General features: G+C 29.1%; 1 protein-coding gene across 2 annotated transcripts; it reads right to left on the reverse strand.

Annotated features, from left to right (window-relative positions):
* Positions 1 to 673: 673 nt before the first annotated feature.
* Positions 674 to 12,242, reverse strand: LOC130814701 (probable receptor-like serine/threonine-protein kinase At5g57670). 2 transcript variants are annotated; one of them, XM_057680850.1, is made up of 9 exons: positions 12,056 to 12,241; positions 11,595 to 11,713; positions 10,886 to 11,004; positions 10,069 to 10,535; positions 6,301 to 6,555; positions 5,556 to 5,713; positions 3,120 to 3,338; positions 2,305 to 2,454; positions 674 to 991 (listed from the first exon to the last, which is right to left on the reverse strand). In XM_057680850.1, exons 1-9 carry the CDS (start codon positions 12,189 to 12,191, stop codon positions 830 to 832), a joined length of 1,785 nt encoding a protein of 594 aa, XP_057536833.1. In that variant the 5' UTR covers positions 12,192 to 12,241; the 3' UTR covers positions 674 to 829. The 2 variants fall into 2 exon arrangements, with proteins under 2 accessions (XP_057536833.1, XP_057536834.1); XM_057680851.1 differs by having other exon boundaries at positions 680 to 991; positions 11,595 to 11,710; positions 12,056 to 12,242.
* Between the last annotated feature and the right edge of the window lie 6,525 nt (positions 12,243 to 18,767).

Genomic DNA, 18,767 nt, shown 5'->3' on the forward strand with positions numbered 1-18,767 from the left:
GTTTGCAATTTCCTAACAAAACTAATACAACTAGTATTTTGAGAGATCGACTCTTTGAGAGACGTATTTCAAGCCCAATTCATTAAAGATTAATGCCTATTTACTGTTTTCTTAATGTCTACCTACATTATCCTTAATGGTTACTTACCGTATACGTAATGCCTACTTTCAATATCTTAAATGTGTACTTACATCATTCTTAATGCCTACTTATAATATTTTAAAATATATACTAAGTTGGTCCAATTAGAGATTGTCTCTCATAAGAATTTATGAAACTAATAATGTATATAATGTTAGTGGGCCAAAATATTTTGTACTCCTACAAAATAGAATTGTTAGTGGGCCAAAAATTTTGGGCTACACTTAACACTTATAGTTCTTCAATTTGGCAAATAACAACCCCCTCCATACAAACATATTAATTAGATGATAATCCATACTTAAAATTTGTCAAATACTCAAATTCAACGCTAGTCCAATCATGCATTGCCATCAAATGTCAACCACAAATTGAGCATACCTATATTAAAATATAGGCTTTAAAGTGATTTATTTAGGTGAGAAGTTTAGTAAATGACTTGTAGTGTAACTTTTTATTAAATATATCATGTCATTTTCATGGTCATGAAATTTTGATTATAAATAAGAGATAGGTTGATCAGAAAGAGATGAATAAATAAAACATTTTACAAAATGATCCATGGTTTTTCACAAAAATATATACATGTATATTCTTTATAAATGATAATTATCTCACAAACCCGTTCCAATAAAAGAAAAGTTTAATTTATTAGTAATATTAAAATTATGGAAAATAACAAGTTTTCTAAATTTCTAGAGCCGCAATTGCTTTCTCTAAATCTTTATCGATAGGGACGTTATATCCAAAAACCATAGAATAATCATCTATTTCTTCGGATGAACCTTTCAAGATACCCCATTCCCTAGCAATCTCCGACTCCTGCCCATTTGATAGAAGCTCCAACACCTATGCACATCACACACCAATTGAAATTTTGAAATACCCATTTATAATAGCATTTATGTAATTCTTTAATTTTTTTTCCCAAAAATTTCAGGTTAATGTGAATTTCCTATCAGAAAGAGGAGAAAGAAAATTAATCTTTAATTTTGTACATATTAAAAATAAATTTTTATCATAAGAGTATTAAATGAAAACTTTTAACGGTTAGAGTCAATCCATAATTTTCAGCTTAAAATCATTTTATTTGATCATTAGAATATCATGTGACTCAAAAATAAAATAATTAAAGTTTTACAACAAAATGTAGTTTCAAATTGAAAAGATAAATACTTGATCCGATCATTTTTAGGTTTTTTCTAAGCTTAAATTAATTCACAAATTCTCATACAACACGGTCTCACGATGAGACCATTTTAATTGGGTTGGCCTAATATACATTTATTTTTAAATATAACATTATATATTTTTAAAGTTATCACTAATAATTTTAAAGTAATCACTTCCACTTCTCAAAGTGATTACTTAGAGAAATAGGCTTACTTTTATGGACTCGTCTCATGGTGAGACGGTCTAAGACGAGCTAAAATTAATTACACAATTTTTTGTGATAGATAGTCTCTTTGAAAGAATATCCGTGATTGGATTGGCTCATAAAGGAAAGGTAGAGTAAGAGTAGCCATTATGTTTTACACAAGTTCTTAAATGAGACGGTCTCACGGTGAGACCATCTCTATTGGATTGGCCCAATATACACTTTTTGTCTTAAAGTGATCACTTATAACGTTAATATGATCACTTACAATCTTAAAATATTCACTTTTTTACAGTTTTAAAGTGGTTACTTATAACCTTAAAACGATCACTTACTATCTTAAAGTAATCAATTAAAGAAATGAGCTAATTATATGGACCCGTCTTATGATGAGACTGTCTCATATTAGACGAGCCGTATGTTTTAATGGATTCGGTATCACTCTCAAAAGACCGTCTAAATTAATTATGACTTTTTTTTTTGGAAATTTAGGCCCATAACGAATATTAGTCCGAGTCTAGATTCCTTTTGGTTTGAAAGTTCTAGTCCCTCTTATCCCCTTTTATGTGTTTTATTTAGGATTTGCAATATTCACTAATTAATCGTGATTTATATTTTATTTTCAATTTGTAAGTTAAAATATTATATTTTATAATTTTTTAATGTAAATTATATTAATTTAAATTATTGAATTTTTATTTAGTATAATTAAAGAAATCAAGTAAATGAGATATTTAAAATGGATATGAGGAATTGTGAATGATAATAGGTTAAGGAAATGTACCTCAGTCATTGAAGGACGCCATGAAGAGGAATGTCTCACACAACAAGAAGCAGTTAATACAATTTTATGCAATTGCTCTTTATCATATTCACCCTCTAATCTTGCATCAACCAGCTCTGATATTTTTCCGCACTCCATTAGAGGCATAGCCTAGTAAAAGATTATGCACCAAGATATGACTGGTTTATCAGGAGAATAAGACAAAATTTTTGAATTATGTATATAATATTAAATGCGTAATAAATTAGTTTAGCAAATTGATTGAAACAATGGGGTAGGGGTAAAAAATCAAAATACTACAAAATAATATAGTGTGAGCTACTTTTGTGATCGAGAGACTAATTTTCGGTGAGACAATCTAAAAAAAAGTGTATGTGATAATTTGTGTTAGTTGGCTAGTGTCAGCTCAACTGCATAAACAACATGAGCGACGGCTCAGAACCCCGTTATTTTAAGAGCCTAAAAAAGTTAATTTATTCGATTTTTGAATCAAATATCAAAAAATATAATATTTTATTAACAACACATGTAAATCTTCATATAATCTATATCAACACTTTCACATAATTAATGATATAATGACTACTTATTCGATAATTACTGATTTTGGGTTTCTATCTAGTAGAATTTTTTTGTTATTATTAATTATTCTATCTAAGTAATTAAGTAGTACTATTATTCCTATTAAAAAAGTAGTGCTATTATTATTTTATTGTATTTTCTTCTTTAATTAAATTAATTAAACAAATCAATACTTTTTTTAAACAAATCAACTACAAGAAGATATTGTAAAGTTATTAAAGAAAAATTCTCACCCAAAGTAAGAGGCTTTGTTTGGAAGAATCAATTGGTCTTCGACCGGTTACAATCTCTAGAAGAAGAATACCAAATGAAAAAACGTCTGTTTTCTCATCTACAATTCCATGCAAGAAATATTCTGGTGCTAAGTATCCAAATGTGCCCTCAATCGGTAAGTAAGCATGTTGGTTTGACTTGTTGCTAGGTACCCATTTTGCTAGTCCAAAGTCTGTAATCTACAATCATACATAAGAATGATATGATTTTTTTTTTTTTTGAATTATGTAATGGATATATTATTTTAAACCTAATTGATCTGAATTGAATATAATAGAATTGAACAAGTCACATTATAACTAAGCTTGTCAACAAATCAAGTTGTACAAAATTTGTGTTCGAATTATATATTAAAAGGTGATATTAGTTAATTGGATTGAAAATTATAATCTTGATTTGATCGGTTAAAATATTTATAACTAATTAGATTAGAGTTAGTTAAAAATATGTAGGAAAAACAGTTCCTACATATTTTTAACTAACTCTAATCTAATTAGTTATAAATAATTTAACCGATCAAATCAAGATTATAATAATTGTGACTGAAATAATTGTAAGAAAACAAAAATTGACTTTAATTTGCTAATCAAAATTGATTTTGGTTGATTTGTTGAATAATTTGATTTTAAGTATAAAGAAGATGTCACTAGCTACCTAATTTTGTCCTGATTATTATCATTTGAGTAAAAACCATTGATAACAACTATGTAATCATAATTGAGTATATTTTTATTAAAATAACTATTTTTGTGACAAGTCCCCCTAAGAGTAATGAGTCCATCTACTTATTTTGCATCGGAAAATTTGCTCAAAATAATTCCAACTATTACTCATTGGTCAGAAATAATTTTAACTATCACTTATTTTTAAATAATCCCAATTATCATCATAGTTTATTCATAGCATACCCCTTCCTCTTATTACCGGTTACAACAAGTAAAAATATTTTTATTTTCTTTTTTCTTTTTTTTATTCTGTTATAGTCTTTAATTCATGTACTCAGGAACTTTCTCCATTAATTCCCTTCATAATTCCACACCTACTTCCCTCTATAGTCCTAAATCTGATCCCCAAAATCAAATTTCTAACCCTAAAATTCCAATCTTTCGAAGCACAAAAGATCAATCAAAGCACAGAAGATCAATTGAAGCTGTTGGATTGAGGTCCTTCAATGGTATGTTCGTTTTTTCTTTCTTAATTTGTTTGCAATTAGGTTAAGTTTTTGTTAAATCTGTTATTTTTTATTGTTTGTTGTATGTTGTTTTTTTCCTTTTTTTTTTGGTTTAGGATTGTACACTTGATAAGTTCACTGCTAAGTTATGGTTTGGAGGTAAATTCAAATGGCAAAACAATGGCTTAAATTGTTGGTGGTCAATGTTGTACCATATAAAATGACCCAGACCCGAAGTTAAAAATATGCACATTCTTTATTTTTTAAGAATCCAGCTTGCCTGCAATTTGAATTTGGGTTGAAAAGGGTAAACAGTTATGAGAGTGTAATGAAAATGACAAGGATGGGAGAAAACTTAGAAAGAAAATGATGTTCGAATTTGGAAGAGAAAGCAAAATTTTGAATTTAATTTTTTGGGGTTTTAAGGTTTATCAATGGAGAGAGGAGTAATTGGAAAGAAGAAAAAACATTTAAATAGAAGGAAGGGGCAAGACGATACCAACAGTATAATTTTAATCGGCTGTAACCGGTAATAAGAGGAAGGCGTATGCTATGAACAAACTGTAGTGATAGTTGGGATTATTAAAAAATAAGTGATAGTTGAGGTTATTTGTGGCCAACGAGTGATTCTTGAGATTATTTTGAGCAAATTTTTCTTAAATGAATTATATAAGCTATATATGAGACATGTCTTAAAAAGAAACTATATCTTATAATATGTACCGTTGGAATGGGCATGGATCTTGGACCCTATGATCTAGAACAGACCCAATTCGACCCTAATTCAAGGATATGGATCAACCTATATTTTGACCCTAGGGTTTCGTATTGGATTCGGGTCCATAATCTTATAATCTAAATTCGGAACTAGGTTTACACTTTTGAGACCAAAATTTGACTCAAATCTTATAGACTCTTTTGCTAATATTTTCTTAAGTTATATAAAAACTAATATGTGTTTTTATTTGTTCAATTTGAAATTTTTTCGGTTTTATGTAATTTGATAAGTAGTTGTTGTACATTAAAAATCAAAAGAGTCAATACATGTTTCATTTGAAAAATTAAAATGTTGGAAATTTTCATTTATTTGATTTGATAAAAAAATACGTTATGTCCGTATGGATCCAAGTCTAGTTGGATCCTGACCTATATTATCTATCCCCAAGTGTGACGCAACGATTTGTGTTATATGAAATGGATGGAGAAGTAGTGGTTTATATCTTACTTGTGGTTCAAAATCAGGCCCAAGAAGAACGTTGGAAGCTTTAATGTCACGATGTATGATCCGATGTTTGCAACATTTGTGCAAATAATGAAGACCTTTTGCTACACCTATTGCTATTTTGTACCTCACAGCCCATTCAAGTGGCTTGCTTGTATCACCTGCTTTGTAAACATTTCTTCTTAATTAACTATATAATAATATAGATTAACACTTAAGAAGGTATTCTATTAAGTTGCATGAAAACCCTAATATTGTATGTATAGGATCAAATTATTATATTACAAATATTGCATCAAAATGGGAATGGGTGCAGTATATATTTCCTCCGTTCAAAAATACTTGTTATATTACAGTTATTGATAATATTCAATGTGCAAGTTTATTTTATAGTGTCAAGTGAGATTTTTTAATTGTCTAATTGCATATTTTTATAATATTAATTTTTTGTAATTGACATCATTCAACGTGCAAGTTTATTTTATAGTATATATTGCTGCTAATGTATGAGAAAAAATATAATCAAGTGAGATTTTTAAATTATCTATTTGCATATTTTTGTAATTATTAAATTTTTTTATTTTTCATAAATATGTATAGTTTAATATACAGATAATTAAAATAAAACATTAGATTGAATAAAAGTCAAAAATAACAAGTATAATAAAACGGAGAAAGTATAAATTTATATGAAAATATAAAACAATAAAGAATATAAATGTGAAATAAAAATTGAAAAGATGATTACCATGTAGAACATTGAATAAATTTCCATTGGAAGAGAGAGGGAAAATAAGGTAGAGACCATTTTCGATGCAGTAACCAATTAAGGTGGCCGTGTTAGGATGAGAAACTTGAGTAATTATACCCAATTCTACTAGAAATTCCTTCTCTTTTTGTGGATTTGTGTTGTCTTTGGCTAATCTTTTTACAGCTATGCTCTTTCCATCTCCCAGTTCTCCTCTGTATACCTCTGAGTACCCACCTTGTCCCACCATGTTTTCTGCATCCATGCCACCAACTTCCTTTTTCAGTCCATTTATTTTACATGATTTTGAATCATTTAACTTTAAGTGCAGTATAAGAACTTTTTATCTAAATAATGCAAAATGAGTGAGATTATTTCAATTGTTCATACTTATTTTGCGATACTATGACTTTCATATCGAAAGAGAAAAGTGTGTCAAACAATCAACGCAACCAAAAATTTAAATTTGTGATTTTAGCCTTATACTCCCTCTGATCCGTTATTTTGCATCATTTATATTTTTGGATAATAATCAACAAGCTTTCTTTGAATTTCATCCATATATTTTATTTCTCCTTTAAATACCTCCTTACAATTCATTTTCTATTTTAATTTTTACTAAATTATCTTCATTTTTTAAAAAAATCACCTCATTTCTCTTTGATGCTAATTCAACCAAAACGAGGTCGGATTAAGGAGTAAAATGAGGAGGGGTTTTAAATTTTATCATTGGAGGAATTAAATGAGAGGAGGGAAAGAAGGGATTAAATGAGAAAAAAAAAATAATTAAAGATTTTATAACCAAAAAAGGAAAGTAAAAAGTAAAAAGTATGGTCAACGATTAAAATTGTACAAAATCGATCACTTTGCTTGAATACTGGTTAAGAGGTTACTTTACAGGATATATATATATATATATATATATATATATATATATATATATATATATATATATATATATATATATATATATATATATATATATATATATATATATATATATATATATATATATATATATATATATATATATATATATAAAAGGAGAAGTTCAAGTGAAAACCATCCTTATATGAGAACTGTGAGAACCATAAAAAGGTGTTACTTTTTATATAAAAAGGTGTTACTTTTTCCAGAAAGACGTGTTACTTTGGATTTGTATTTTTTTTCTGACAGTTACTGTTTTTTGGTAAAAAGTACCAGATTTTTTTAAAAACAAAAGTAACACAGTTTTTGTGTAAACGTAGCACCTTTTCTTAAAAAAGGTAACACATTTTTTGGTTCTCACGGTTTGCATAGAACTGTGGTTTGCACCTGAACGCGACCCTATATATATATATATATATATATATATATATATATATATATATATATATATATATATATATGTATATATATATTCAAGTTCCAGTGAAAACCAAGCTTACATGAGAACTCTGAGAACCAAAATCTCCGATAAAAATGTGTTATTTTTTTATAGAACATGTGTTACTTTTGAGCAAAAAAATGTTAATTTTGTTTTTAAAATTTTTTTTTTACTTTTTAACAAAAAAGTGTTACTTTCAAAAAAAAAATATAAATACAAAGTAACACGTTCTTTTGGAAAATTAACACTTTTTTATATAAAAAGTAATATTTTTTTTTGAGTTTTTTTTTAAATCTTTTTCTTAAAGTAACAATTTTTTATCTAAAAGTATCACCTTTGTAGTAAAAAAGTAACACTTTTTTGTCAACCGGATTGGTTCTCACGGTTCTCATGTAAGGATGGTTCTCACTTGAACTTTATAATATATATATATATATATATATATATATATATATATATATATATATATATATATATATATATATATATATATATATATATAATATATATATAATGGGATAATTATAGGTTTTGATGTAGGAAAGAAAAAAATAAACTGTAAGTTATAGTGGGATATTATAGGTCGGGTTATGTTGGAAAGTAACCTATATGTAATTTCTCATTTAATAATTAGAGAAAAATTAACTAACAGATAATTATTCTTCCTATTACTAATTGGTTTCAGGATATAATTTTATTGGATTTTTGTACATTGTATTATCCTCTTGTGTGGATCACTGGATCTTATTGTGTATTATAAGGTGAATGACAAATTTATCTGTTTATATAGTTAAATAGTAATGGGACAAATTCAATAAAAATGATTAGAGCAAAATCAGGGGACAGATGGAGTATCTCTTAACTTGCAACACGCACTTGTTGTCTAATTTGCTTATTTATTACTACTATATAGTATGTAATATTTGTCTTCCAATGATATGAATGGTAAAAACTTGTGATCTTGCCCCTTTAACAAGCTATTAGTTGTACAACAACGCATGAAATAGAGATTTTAGTTGTAGTTAAATAATAATTAATCGTATGTTAAGTGCAAAACAAGTTCTCTTGTGTTTTCTAATGTGTGTTTCCTGTCATAATAAAACTCATCTACAAGCATGATGATGTACCTGTATTGCGACGATAATATCAAACACAAATTTTTGTGTAAGACGATCTTTTTGAGAGACTATCTCTTATTGGACAAATCTATTATATTTTTTTCAAAAAAGGAAAATGTACAGTAAGTACTGTAAGCTTACTCGGTGGGGTTTTAGGATACCTCATGTAGGCGTTTAAGATATTGTAAGTAGGCATTAAGGAATCGGTAAGTAGGCATTAAGGATTATATAAGTAGACATTAAGGATACCGTAAGTAAGCATTAAAAATATTGCAAGTAGGCATTAAAGAAACGGTAATCAGGCATTAAGGATACAGTAAATAAGCATTAAGCTTTAATAGGTTGGGCTTGATAAGGATACTGTAAGTAGGCACTAATAAGTAGGCATTAAGGATACGATAAATAGTCATTAAGAATGATGTAAGTAGACAATAAGGATACTATAAACAGACATAAAGCTTTAATGGGCTGAGTCTGATAAGGATATTGTAAGTAGACATTAAACATACGATAAGTATGCATTAAGGATGATGTAAGTATACATTAAGGATACCGTAAGTAAGCATTACGTAATGAAATAGGCCTGAGAGATGTTTCTCAGAGAGACGATCAAGACGATCTCTTAGGAAATTGGCTAAATATCAATAACATCCATTACTAGTAGATGTTGTTAAAACATTTGCTAAATATTGTATGGAGAAAATATACATAATTTTTAAAATACTATTTATTTTGTAGTTTTTTTTCACAAATTTAAGGCCTAAAAACAAAGATTATCAAAATCACAAATTATGTAAAAATTAACATTTAATATCATTTTATGTAAAGGTTACATACAATCATGTTCAAAATAACCCTATACTCTCTTAAGAGTTTTGAGACCATTGGTATGACTTTTTTGATGTTGACATTTCACATGATGTAAGTGCAAGCTCATTTTCTCACCTATTTCTTTCTTGTATGGAGGACAAGATCATAAAATATCACATGAAGAAATAAGAAAAGGGTAAAATATATACTACCTCCCTTTGATATAGTTGCTACATAAATATTTTTGACACCTTATGTTATTTAAATTTATTTTATATTGTAGCTGGTGTGTAAGAAATAATATAGTCAAGAGAGACTTGGTTTGAATTATTTAATCGTGTATTTTCTTATATTCAATTTTAAAGATTTTTAATTATGCATAATTCAAAATATAAATGATTTAATAATATAATAAATTGCAATAAAAAATAAAATGTAATGACTAAGAACCTAGTTTTAGTTCATAAAAATTACCTGGATGAAAATGGTTGGTAGCTAATGAGATGTGATCATAGCTGAAGTACTTCAAAGAAGGTTGTGGACGCTTTTCACTAACAACAATGCTATTAGTATTATTGTTTTTCCTCGTTCCATTTGTCGTGTTCTTCAAGAAAAATGAAGCAACCCGTCGCAATGTGGACTCCTTATACTTGGTTGATTTTACCAATACCATTTTCATTGGTGGGTGTGGTGGTGGTGGCGGTGGTGATGAATCAGAGTTGCTCGACTCACCAAAGCTTGAGTTATCATCCTCCGTACTAGTTGCAAATTCTTCTTCAACTCCATTTAGAACTGTCTTTGGAGATTTCTTCTCTTCTAATGAACTTTCTTTTAAAGTTGATGCATGTAATGGTTCTTTATTTGGTAGTTGTCCAATTGAGATGATTGAGCATCCTTTTGGTGCATGTTTTATGCAATACTTTGTAATTTCTCCTTTTGGTCTGTTTCAGTTTGTCGTAATCGTTAGAGTTTATAACATATTCAGGAGTATTAATTATTAGCTTAAGCTTTTGGTTGAGTTGGTTCCTTCACATGGTAACAGAGCCTAACGTGACAAAAGGTTACGAGTTTAAGTGGAGTATTTCGCACTAAGTATGAGGAGGGCCTTGCTGCATCCACACTTCTAGCCTAAAGGGCTAACTCTCGTGTGACTACGAAGGGGCATGTTAGAGTTGATTTGATTGAGTTGAGTTGAGTTGATTTTCTTTACAATAATTGAGATTAAAAATAAAATTTATAAGAAATAATAACATGATATGCATGATATATGATAAATGCACATAATACATACCGATTTGATTTAAGTTTAGACCCCTTGAGAACAAGAAATTCTGCTTTGGTTGCCTTGGTTTCGTCGATTAAGCCACTTCCTATGCTTGAGCTGTATCTTACCCTAGCCTCTAAATGCATCTATACAAATATAATTCGACATAAAAACCAAAAATGGAAAAAAAATATATTAGCTTTACCTTGAAAAAATGAATCATTTTGGGAGGAAGTAAAAAAAATAAAAATTACGACGACTGAAAATTTATAAAGCGAAATTATTAATAAAAGTTTGTTAGCTATGAAAACTTGATCCTCTAACCACTTGCAGTAAAAAAAGTTCTATAATAAAAAATCTCAATGCGTAAAACTTTTAGAATAATGGGCTGCCAGAGTGAGCCGCATGTAGTGGTGGCAAATCTAAAATAAAATTAAATAATGTCGATAATATTAAAAAAATGTGGTTAATAAGGGGTTGAACTTGGGTCAATGTTATCATATATCAAAGCTCATATTAACTTAACCCACACATATTAGTATCCCTAAATATGTGATTGTATACATAAGTTGAATGCTATCAGTTGATACCATTGACTAGGCATTGATTCGCCCCTAACCAAAGCTAGGCCCTTGCCAGTTATTTCGCCCATGATTTTTTCTCTACTCATACACGTAATAGTAATGTGACAACTAAATTGTTATATTACATTTCGAAAAAATGAAGAGTATCGTACCTGTTTACATTGGCAAGTCTTGGCAAACTCTCCCATGACAGACAGAACAAAAGATTTGGCTCTACGATATTGTTTGTAGTCTCTTGACTTTGGTACAAGTTTCTTAGGCTCCTTCCCTACTGTAATTTTCATTTGAACAAGCTAACATCAATTTAAGCAACTAAATCACTTCCAACTACTCCATACTAAGAAACAAGATAACATAGTAAATTTGCATGTATATGACATACAATAAGTCTTGTATGAGCCCATACAGGATACAAGCAATTCATTAGCAAAAAAAAAAAAAAAAAAAAAACCAAAAACAATAAAATTTGAATTGTACGTAGAGGAATTTTTTTAAAAAAACTTTGAACTGACCCAATTAAGGCCGTTTCATGATGAGACAATCTCAATAAAGAATTAGTGTATGACTTATATATAATAAACTATGAACATAATTAATTAACAAAACTAATTACCTATAACATGTAAGGCTATGATGGTGTAATTAGGATGAGAAAAAATAGAAATAGCCCAATTAAGGAGGTGTTTAGCATCATCAATGTCTAAGGGAGTTGCTACAAGTATAGTAACCGGAGCTGTTGAAGGAATCATTTTTAGAATTTGTTTGGATACAATTGAGGTGAAGTACACAAGATTGATTTTTATTGAGTGGGAAAAGAGTGTTAATTGGTTTAGGTATAGTGGGGACTAAATGAATAAGGATTGAGACCACCACCTTAGCATGGCTCACATTTAGACATTCTTCTTAAACAAGCATTCTTATTATCTCTTGAGATAATTTAATTAATATTTTATTCAATCATTATATAATCAATAAAAGTGAGTAACTAACATGTGTTACAACCACTCTTATTAACCATCTTACTAAATTAAGGAGTAAAATATACCATTGATTGAATGTTCAACAAGTTTAAAATTTTATGCTTTTCCCTTCAATGTAATTGGTGGACATATATATATATATATATATGTTTATTCTTTTTGTAGATATATGATTTGCGTATTCACTTTAATTATCTAATTTGCTATTTTGACTCTATTTATTGATTACTCTTAAAATCTTATTGATCATTTTAGTGTAAGTTTTATTCATATTGATGCACAATAAAAGATATGAAGAATCAAAAAACATAAAGTATAAAAGAATTAAATATTTTATAATAGATATTTGAAATCCTTAATAAGACCTTTTTATTAAAAATAACACTTAGGGAGATCAAGAAGCTTGAAAGCATTAATAAGACATTTAACTTTGTGAAATTTGATAGAAATTCTCAATTCCCTCATCTTATACTTCATATAACGAGATCATAGTAGTATAATAGTTAATCAAATATTTCATAATAAGTATTTGAATTTTTTTTATTGTTTTATTGATTTAAAGCTTCATATTTTCTTCTTAATTATTATTGTTTATTGTTATGACTTTTATGATTGTTTTTTTATTCTTTGTTTATGTATGTTATTAGTTATAAGCCTTAATTTTTATGTTATATTGTCTTGTGGTGTTTTTCTTTGTCTTATTTGTCTTTTTTTGCTTTTGTTTGTAGGTCTTTCTCGAACGGAGAGATTTTTTGGTTACATCCTTTTCATGGGTATGATTTATTTATATGGGCGCGATATACTGAGTATGATGATAATATTTAACCTTTAATATTTTCCTATATAAAAATATATACACATCAATTTTTCTAAACTCCTTATTTCAATAGTGGTGAATACTAAAAAGTAAAAGAGGAGAATTTTTTGTTGTAAAAATTAGGGTTGAAGATAGAATAATTAAGTGCAAGAGAGGTAGGGTGCTTTAAGAGGTAAGCAAAGGTGGTGGAATTGTATTGCGCTTATGTGGAGTATCCTTGTTGTGAAAGCGACAAGTTTTGACTGGCTGTATTCTTATGAACCATTTGGTAGGGAGAAGAGCAAATATGGCAATCAAATAAAATTGTTAAGAGTATTTCAATTAGGATCACACAGTTGGAAAAGGATGTAACTGACAAATATTATGATTTATGATGGGATTTAGTTAGTTATGAATTGAAGTATGACAAAATAAAAGAGGAAAGTGTTTAAAAGGAATGATAACATGTATGATTGCACTTGTGGGAGTTGTTTGTCTTAGACTACATGTTATGTGTAGCACCAACAATACATCATTATTATTATTGTTTATGTTATCATTATTATTAGCTCTATATTGCTCTTGTTACAACACATGATTCCCAAATGCAATTGCTTCTCTTAGATGTGATCTTGGATAGCCTCGAGGCTGATGGAATAATATTTAAGGGAGTATATTAAAGTAATACAAGATATGTATGGTGAATTATGGATGTATGGCTAGATCGACCCTAAGCCCCTTTAGTTTCTATAATATTTGATGAGTTATTCAAATATATTCGTGAAAATGTTTCTTGATGCATGTTATCTGTTGACAATGTTTTGCTCGTAGCCATGACTAATGAATAAGTCAACGCGAGGCTAGAGAATTGGAGGTCGATTCTAGAAGAAAAAGGGTTGCGAATAAGTCGCTTTAAAATGGAATACTTATGTTATAATTTTAGTGGGGGAGAGTAAGTGGAAGAAAATCAGTTGTCGTTGGCTAAGATGTTATTGCAAAAACAACAAAGTTTAAATACTCCTATTAAAGATCACTAATTCAAAGCAATGAAGATGTAATTCATCAAACAGCTGGTCTTCTAAAAGACCGTCTTTTTGAGAGACGTCTTTCAGGCCCAATCCATTTAACCTTAATGTCCACTTACTGTATTCTTAATGCCTATTTACAACACATTTAATGCCCACCGAAAAAGTACTTAAAATGCCTATTTACAATACTCTTAATGCCTACCGAGAAATTTAACCTACTTACCATATCCTTAATGCCTACTTACAATATATTTAATGCCCACCGAGTAAGTACTTAAGTATTTACAATATTCTAAATACCTACTTAGAATATTCTTAATTCCTACCGAAAAACTTACACTATATTTTCCTTTTTAAGTCAACCTAATTAAAGATGATCTCTCATAAAGACCATCTCTCACATGAATTTGGGTTGATCAAATAAAACTAAAATTGATATTCAATGTGTTGACACAAATTCCGAAATGGTGTTGTTCATCTTGAAACCCAAATCGTCTGTTTTACTGAAGCCATTGGACCTACCTATTGGCCAATTTTATACAAATTCTCTCTACTGGGCTTAGTTTTATATTTTCACAAATTCTTGTGTGTTAGACGGCTTTATCGTGAGACGCTTTTTATACACAGATTGAATAGCTCAATTAATACAATTATTAGCATATGAGCTACTTGTTTTGAGGTCGTCTCACCGAAAGACAGTCTCTCCAAAGAATAACTCTTGTATTTTTACCATCTCGTGTTTAATGTTTTAGCCTGTCTTGTACGAGACTGTTTCACCATGAGACGAACCATTATAATTACTTTATTTCTCTAATTGATCTGTTTAAAATTATAAATAATCACTTTAAGTCACTAAATTTACAATGGTTAGCCTAATAGAATGTGTGCTCTATGCTATCTTGCCCCATTGGGCTTTCTGATGATATACAAACATGCTCTTCCATTAAGAGTGATGTACATCTGATTTTGTTTTCACAAATTCTTGTGAGAGACGGTCTCTTTGAGAGACCACTCTAATTGGGACGGCCCAATATATAATTTTATAAATATTGTAAGTAGACATTAAAAATAATATAAATAGAAATTTAAAATGATGTAAGTAGACAATTATAATATTATAAGTAGGTATTAAAGGTACAATAAGTAGATATTAAGAATAATGTAAGTAGCCACTACATTTTAATGGGCTGAGTCTGAGAAACGTCTCTCAAATAGATGGTCTCTCAAAAAACTAGCTGTTTTATTTTTCGAAATATTTTAAAAGTTCAGCAGTAACGACAATTTCATTTATGTGATCCACTCCATTGATGATATAAATTGGGTTATTTCTTTCACAAAAGCATTGTTAGACATGAGTTTTAATACTTTTGGAACACTTCTCAATATCGTTTTCTATGTTAGAGTATAAAACATATCTTATTAGAGTTTTAGTTATCAACCTAAACTTTTGCTTGAGTTGGTTCCTTAACATGACATCAGAGTCAACATGACAAGAGATCACGGGTTCGAATCTCATCGATCCACTTCTCATCATTTCTAATGTCATATTTAGCACCGCACATGTATGAGAAGGACATGTGTTGCATCTATACTTTTAGCCCAAAAGACTCTCATCAGAGCAAATTCTTATTTATACTCCTTTTGATCTAAATAACCTAGAAATAGGGGTGGAGCAATGCTTACGAAGGCCCTATTTACTTATACAACTAACTCATAAAATGAAGCCCCTACATTAACAATTTGAAAGTTAGAATGTCACTTCAATTTTGAAAAGAGCTTAAAACAAAATGTATTGTTAAATAACATTTTAAAATTAATTACAACACTAATTAAATCACTTAAAAAAATTGCTCTTTTCACATGTGTTGAAGTAAATTCGACTAGAATGATATTAATATCAACTTCCTCCAAAAGATCACTTTCAATTGCCATCAAAGCAAGTCGATTTAACCTTTCTTGTGACATGATAGTTTGCAAATATGACTTTAATAACTTCAATTTTGAAAAGCTTTTTTCCGCAGATGCAATAATAATAAGAATGGTCAATAAAATTCTATAAACAATTGTTAGATTTGGGAAGCAAGTAGAAGGTTTTATAATTTCAATATGTCAATTGTTACAAACTTTTGCTACGACTCGTCGCAACTCTCAAATGTGAGATATCGTGACAAAAGAAAGCGATGACTTATTGCTTTTCAGTGAAGCATTAGTGGTTTCCATGTTCCGAGTAATGCATATCGAAAGCAGAAAATTGCGATGATTCCCTTCATTTACAAATGGCAAATCGCCGCCAATCTTTGAGGAGTGTCCACAAATACAAAGAAAAATGGATAAAAATGAATGGTATTTTATAAGGAAAACAGAGAAATACGTAGATGGTATAAAAGTAGAAGCTAAATACATAGATGATAAGATTACAACATAATATACTTTTAGTGGGATCTATTTAGTGACATTTAATTTAAATATTATTATATTAAATTTCTAATGACATATATAGTGGATTTAGTGACACTTATAAGAGTAGTTAGTAGCATAATAAAAAATCATACTTCCTCCTATTCACCTTAGGTCCCATTTACTTTTAGGACACATTTATCTATCACTCTTAAATTACATTTTATTATTAATCTATAAGTTAAAACATAGTAATGTGAAATCTTATTTGATTTGTTTTGATGTAAAGATTATTAATATCAACTTTTTATAATTTTTAATTATACATAACTCGATATATTAAGGATCGAATTAGGACATTGGATAGAGTGCATAAAGTAAATGGGACACTTAAGATGAATATGAGGGAGTATTAAAGTTTTTCGCGACATGGGATCCATTTCTCAGAAATGTCACTATCGACTATAGTAACAATTACATATGTCACTGAAGTCCAAATAAGTGTCACTAAATCACTTTATAGTAATTTAAAATAAAAACCAATAATTATTAAACTATAAAATATAAATCAGTGAGTTTTTTTTAATGTCACTAAATTCTACTCCCTCCATTTCTTTCAAACATTCAATTTGTTTTTTGCACATTTGCCAATGCACTAGTTTAATTTTAAATATCTCTAATTGTGCATGATTAAAAATTATATAAAGCACACCTTATGTTGAGATGAATCAAAAAAGATCTTATTTGACAGTGTTTTAATTATAGATTAAGAATAAATTACAAATTAAGAGTGGTTGATAAATAGTCCTCATAAAGCAAATAAAACGTTTTTTGAAAGGAAATAGAGGGAGTATGTCAAAAAGATAAAATTTTATTGTAGTGTAATGAAAAAATAAGTTTTCACATGACCAAACATAAAAATAGGCAAATCAAATAAGACGAACTAAAAAAAATAAGATAAATTTTGTAGAATAGACAGAGTATATTGTATAGATCCCTATTTTTGTTAACAAAAGATGCCAATTGCCAATCATCGGCAAGGAATCGAGATTGGATTTTTGAAATGTTCAATTCTATCAACATGCATGTATGCCAATTTTGCATATGTTCCATACAATAATTAATGCAACAATTTTTGATCTTTACGTTAATCTTATCTATCACTTCCTTCTCACCTCTCTAGGTTGCTTGAATCCATCTTACAAGACGATAATTTTTTAGATGATGAATGTGTGTAGACCATAATAATAATAATAATAATAATAATAATAATAATATTGTTAACGGGGATTTCAGGCGTATTGGTGTCAGATGTTTATCCTTCCTCGTCGTATTATTCATATTGTTAATTCCCTTTTTTTAATGGTTTGGTATTCATGACTCTCACAAACCTGGTCATGTTAATTGGGATGCTGTTTGTAAACCAAAAAAAGCCGATGGTTTGGAAATTCGGAATCTTCAAGTATGGAATGTTGCAGCTGTGGGGAAGATAGTCAATACATGCTACTTACATGGCTTGTGTAGAATCTCATGCTAAGGTCGGCTGGGTCAACATTGTTTGGAATAGGCTTTCAATTCCAAAGACTCGCTTTATTTTCTGGATGGTTGCACTACAAAAGCTCAAAAAGAAAGATAAATACATTGGTGTGCTTGATAATGATCTCTGTCCTCTCTGCAGCATTCGGTCTGAATCCAATGCTCATCTATTTTTTGAGTGTGCATTCAGTCAGCAGTGCTTATAGAAGATCAAGAATTGATTAGGAGATCGTTTTAAACCTTTTGGTCGCATGGATTTTCCGAAGCTTAAAGGTAATACCTTACAGCGGAATACTTTGTGTGCTAATTTTTTCATTCCCTATTTACTACATTCGGAGAGATAGTAATAAAGCTATTTGGGATGGTTTTGTAAGATTACCTTCACAGCTCAGTCTCTAAGTTCAAGCTGATATGCGGACTAGGCTACTTAGTCTTCATCCTCTGGCTATAATGATAGCACCTTTGTAGATTTTTTTTTTGACTACTTAGTAGATGTTCTAAGCAGCAATTTTTTTTGACTCTGTGTTGGTTGTTTGTTTTGTTTTGTGCTGTTGGGCTCCTTGTGATGATGAAGAGCGGGCTTGGTAT

This window comes from Amaranthus tricolor, chromosome 6 (genome assembly GCF_026212465.1).
Source record: "Amaranthus tricolor cultivar Red isolate AtriRed21 chromosome 6, ASM2621246v1, whole genome shotgun sequence".
In the NCBI taxonomy this organism is placed as follows: domain Eukaryota; kingdom Viridiplantae; phylum Streptophyta; class Magnoliopsida; order Caryophyllales; family Amaranthaceae; genus Amaranthus; species Amaranthus tricolor.

What these genes read in the sequence shown, in the direction of transcription:
- LOC130814701 (XM_057680850.1), bottom strand. Translation starts at nt 12,191, where the DNA reads ATGATTCCTTCAACAGCTCCGGTTACTATACTTGTAGCAACTCCCTTA. An exon ending in AGACTTGCCAATGTAAACAG is followed by an intron (nt 11,005 to 11,594) that starts GTACGATACTCT and finishes ATATTTGTATAG; the next exon opens with ATGCATTTAGAGGCTAGGGT. An exon ending in TTTATTCAATGTTCTACATG is followed by an intron (nt 5,714 to 6,300) that starts GTAATCATCTTT and finishes TTTACAAAGCAG; the next exon opens with GTGATACAAGCAAGCCACTT.